This window comes from Trachymyrmex septentrionalis, unplaced genomic scaffold (assembly GCF_001594115.1).
Source record: "Trachymyrmex septentrionalis isolate Tsep2-gDNA-1 unplaced genomic scaffold, Tsep1.0 scaffold21, whole genome shotgun sequence".
NCBI lineage: Eukaryota > Metazoa > Arthropoda > Insecta > Hymenoptera > Formicidae > Trachymyrmex > Trachymyrmex septentrionalis.
Genome location: NW_017305288.1, coordinates 805906 through 810190, shown reverse-complemented (window position 1 = coordinate 810190; position 4285 = coordinate 805906). Strand labels below are relative to the sequence as shown.

Here is a 4285-nt window from a genome sequence, read left to right as displayed (position 1 = left end):
ATATATATATATATAATAAAAATTAAGTTAATCATTCCAGTTGAAGAAAACGGACCGAAATATGTTTTTTGGCTCGGTTCTGGATTCTTTATTGTTTATTTATTTATGAAATATTCTGTTTCGAAAACGCGTTCATAATATTTTAATGTTTGGCATGCAGATTTAACGCGTGTTTTATCTGTAATTGCAATAATATTGTGCATATTGTGTATATGTTTGAATAAAGTAATTCTGTAAAAGTGGTCAGATTGAAAATAATAATTTATTATAAAATTTGTCGAGTTCACATAACGCTTCTCTAATGTCGCGACATTCTGTCTAGTTTTTACGATAATAGGCTACACTGATTTGTTACACAACGTATGATCTTTAATTTTGCAAATCAGTAGGCCAATCGTATTGTTACATTATTTGCACAGATCGAAAAGAGCAGCATGGAGATATGCACAGGATCGTGCAGGTGTAGCATCACGGTGGATCTGGCTACAGGCACAGATATCAGATTTAGAATACAAAATTAGACAGCATAACGATCTGCAACGGCAGGTTAGGGCCGCGAAAGGCCTGGTCGTTCTTGAAAATGCAGAAACCGTTAATGGATACAGTGGCGCTCTACCAGGTTCCACTGGACGATGCAATTCGTCCGAGAGCGAATTACCAGCTAGTAGGACGCGTCCATTTATATGGAATTTTTATAGAAAGCGAAAGCTTTTGCAAGTCGACAGGCTACACGAAGTTTCAAAGCGTGCAGCTAAAGCGTCAACAGTGAGATGCAATTGTGATCATGTATTGCCTGCATGTGCTTTATGTACAGGAAGGCTAGATCCAATGCAGCCACAAGAACCAATTGAACAGCTTTCTGTACAGGAACGTGTAGCACTTGTTGATTCCAGTTTTCATCCGGTGTTGTCATTCTCTGATGGTATGTTTATTTGTAAATGTAATACAAATTCCATTGTTTAAATTCTTGCTTCATTCAATACAAAATATCTAGATGTTGATAAGGACGTAATATGTATACAATCTAGAATAGGTCTGTTCAATATTAACTCCGAAGCCAAAACGCAAAGCCACCTATACTTTATCAACACTTTACAATTCCCGAAATCTTGCGTTTTGACTCTGGAATTACTAAAATTGAATAAGCTTGATTTAGAGGCTTGTTTTATTCTATATCTCAAAATTGAACTTCCTCCACAGTTCAGCTGTTTTCTTTTTACATTGGAGAGAAAAAGATAAGAGATAAACCGTACAAAAAAGTTCAGTTCTGAAGTATGGAAAAAAAAACAAGCCTTAAGAAAGTTCATGCGTTGTACACATTTGCAGTTTATTACAGTCTCTTTCACCAATTTTCGGTTAAGCTAACTAACGGTTAACTCGCAGTAGTACTAACAATTGTCTTAAAAGAGGAAAAGAGAGGAGAAAATGCGATGCATTAACTGCCCGTTGACACTTCGAGTTAACTGTCAATTAGCTTAAGAGATTGATGAAAAAGGCTCTTACGATAATATTCAGAAATATTCTAGTGTATCTGATTTCTGATATAGGTTGAAATCGTTATTCCTTATTTCTTCTACACCCTTAGTCTTCTCTTTAGTTTTGAATTTTTAAATAAATTTTAATAAAAGTGCAACATTGTTGAACAATAACGAAAATTTCTCTGACTATCACATCTTTTGTTTATTGTAGAAATTGTACATGGAACACATTTAGAAGCTATTATGAAATCAGTGGAGTGGCAGCAGAAAATGTTGAGAGGCAATTTGCGAGTTACCCGAGTGAAAGATAAAGATAGCAACGAACGAAGAAATAAGAAACTTCCTAATAGAACGAAGTATACCGCGCGATTAAAGAAATCATCCTCTACTATTCTTACAGCACGTACGTATTACAAGGATGTCATTTTGCACAATCTATGTTCTTACTTATTAAACGAGTGAGTCACTCTCGTTTTTTTCTCTGGTGTGAAATAACGTGTACCTCTTTTAATAGGGATTAAGAGAAAAATGTTGAAAAATGAAAAGAGAAATAGACTCAGTCACGAGAGAAGCGTGCCTGGATTGAATAAGAAAAAAGTATCAAAGTTGCCGACTGAGGATGACGACGACGTTAGCGCACTTTCAAGTTCCAGCAAACACTCATCTCCAGTGCCTTCTCCATTGCAACATGTTACTGCCTCGACGGAGAAAAACGTTGTTAAAGAAAAAAGTTCCAATTCACATGGGTAAGCGTTGTTTGATGCATCGTTTATGCATTGATTACTCTTCCATTAACGAGATCACTATCGATCCCGCATGCGAAGTTTTCCATAATATGGAATGCAAGTACCTATTTGAGAATATAAAAAGAGAATAATTACGTTTCATATTCATGAAATCACCAGTCGCTATTGCTCTTATCAATTCAAAACAAAATACTAAAGTATCGTTTCACGAACTGTCCATGACTCATTTGTAATATATATATATATTTTTTTTTTTCAGGCGTTTGCGACAAAACTCGTACGACATCGACAATATAGTCATCCCTTATAGTGTCGCTGCTTCAACTAGACCTGAAAAATTACAATATAAAGAGATACTAACACCAAAGTAAGATATATATTTATAATTTACAGTTATTTCAATTTTTAAACAAATTTAATTTAATTTGACGTCATTATTGTTTCATTAAAGCATTTCTCTATTTTTTTTATCATTAAAGATGGAGATTGTGTGAGGAACCCGCGAAAATGGATGTGAAGAACGGTGTGATGCACAGGCCTGATGAGGACAGTGACGTAAGTAAATAATGAGATAATCGCTTATATGCGATAAAAAGCAACGCGGTAAAAAAAATGAAGCAAATTATTATTTCCTCTTTTGTAACTCAATGATCGTATGACTGACAGTTTGAAGATTTGTCGGACGAAACAATCGCCCTGAGGCACGAACGTAGCGAACGCGAAGAATACAAACGTAGAACATACACGCCAAACCAAACACGTATTCGTCATAATCGTCGTATCGATAGCAGAGCAGACAGCGGTGCGAACACGCCAGGTATGTTGCCTCGCGTTTATCATGAATTTTTATCATGCCATTATTATGAGCTTATGTTCATTATTTCAATTATATTATCCTTTTTCTTTAAGATATTTGTTTAATTAGTTATATTCGAACACAACTATTTAATAAAAAATCGATGAAATTGTGTGTTTATGGGAATGTTTATGGGAAAAAAAATTCTCTTTTAGATCCTATGTCGCCGCACGCGAGCAGTGACTTTGGTGGAAACGTGACGTCTCCAATCACGTCTCCACCTGCCACTCCGTCTCAGGTGCAGGACACAGAGTCATCGGGTTTAGATTCGCACCGATCGTCTACTTTACAAAATTCTTTGCGACGTCGCACTATGCCCTCTTTGAGACTTGGGAAAGACGATGCCACAGTCGCATTTACCGAAGATGATAACGAAGTAAGTACACGCGATATCTCATATCGTTTAAATAAATATCACGTGATATTGTAATGTTTCTAAAATTTTTGTACAGATATTGCCGTATGAGCCAAGAGTATTCCCATTATCTGAAGAAGCTTATGACAAGATGTTGGAAGTGATGCCGGATGGACATTGGCAAGCTTCGTCGACGTCTTTATGCTCTCGCGAGGAAGATAAGGGTGATGATGTACGTACGTTGTACTTGTACTAATATCTCTTGCATCGAGTATCTAAGTGAGAAAATTTAATTATATAAAATGTATGTGGGTGCTAGTACTGACTATTAATATACACTTTGAGCCAACTTTCATGGCTCCTCTCGAGGCTATTTCCGGTAAGCAGTACCACTTGACGCTTCATACTTCTGTAACGTAATTCATTTTATTTTTCATCTCACATACACATAGACACACGCAATTAGCAAATGTTTAATGATGAAAAAATATATTAAATTAACGCGACCGTTACTTTCTATACGTTATAGAATCTTTTACACAACTCTAGTTTGCTCCTTGGTTCGCAGCTGCCGTATGAGAGCTTGCAATCTTAAATAGAATTTTTTCGCAAAGAAACCAATTGGATCAATAGGTGATTGCCGACGATGACGGTCGTGTTTAACTATTTGTATTTCTACGTTTCTAGGAAGCTGAAATGGATTCTCCCGAATCGGATTCGACCGAATCGGCTTGTTGCGATATAGACGGTGAGGATCCCAATGATCCCGAGTGGACAGTAGCTGACGATAGAGACACTGAAAAGGAGAGAATACGTCCGACGGCTAAAAGATAGGATATAAAACTCTTAA

The 4285-nt window shown here is 36.4% G+C and overlaps 1 protein-coding gene across 3 annotated transcripts in view; it reads left to right on the top strand.

The window, feature by feature from the left end:
• LOC108748081 overlaps positions 1-4279 on the top strand; it is an 11823-nt gene extending 7544 nt beyond the window's left edge. For all 3 annotated transcript variants that reach the window (XM_018486077.1, XM_018486078.1, XM_018486079.1), the window contains exons 4-12: positions 420-922; positions 1690-1881; positions 1993-2224; positions 2484-2591; positions 2704-2779; positions 2891-3041; positions 3236-3456; positions 3533-3667; positions 4123-4279. In XM_018486077.1, coding sequence (XP_018341579.1) covers positions 420-922; positions 1690-1881; positions 1993-2224; positions 2484-2591; positions 2704-2779; positions 2891-3041; positions 3236-3456; positions 3533-3667; positions 4123-4269 — 1765 coding nt within the window. In that variant the 3' untranslated portion in view covers positions 4270-4279. The remainder of the gene's footprint in view (positions 1-419; positions 923-1689; positions 1882-1992; positions 2225-2483; positions 2592-2703; positions 2780-2890; positions 3042-3235; positions 3457-3532; positions 3668-4122) is intronic.
• The last annotated feature ends 6 nt before the right edge of the window (positions 4280-4285 follow it).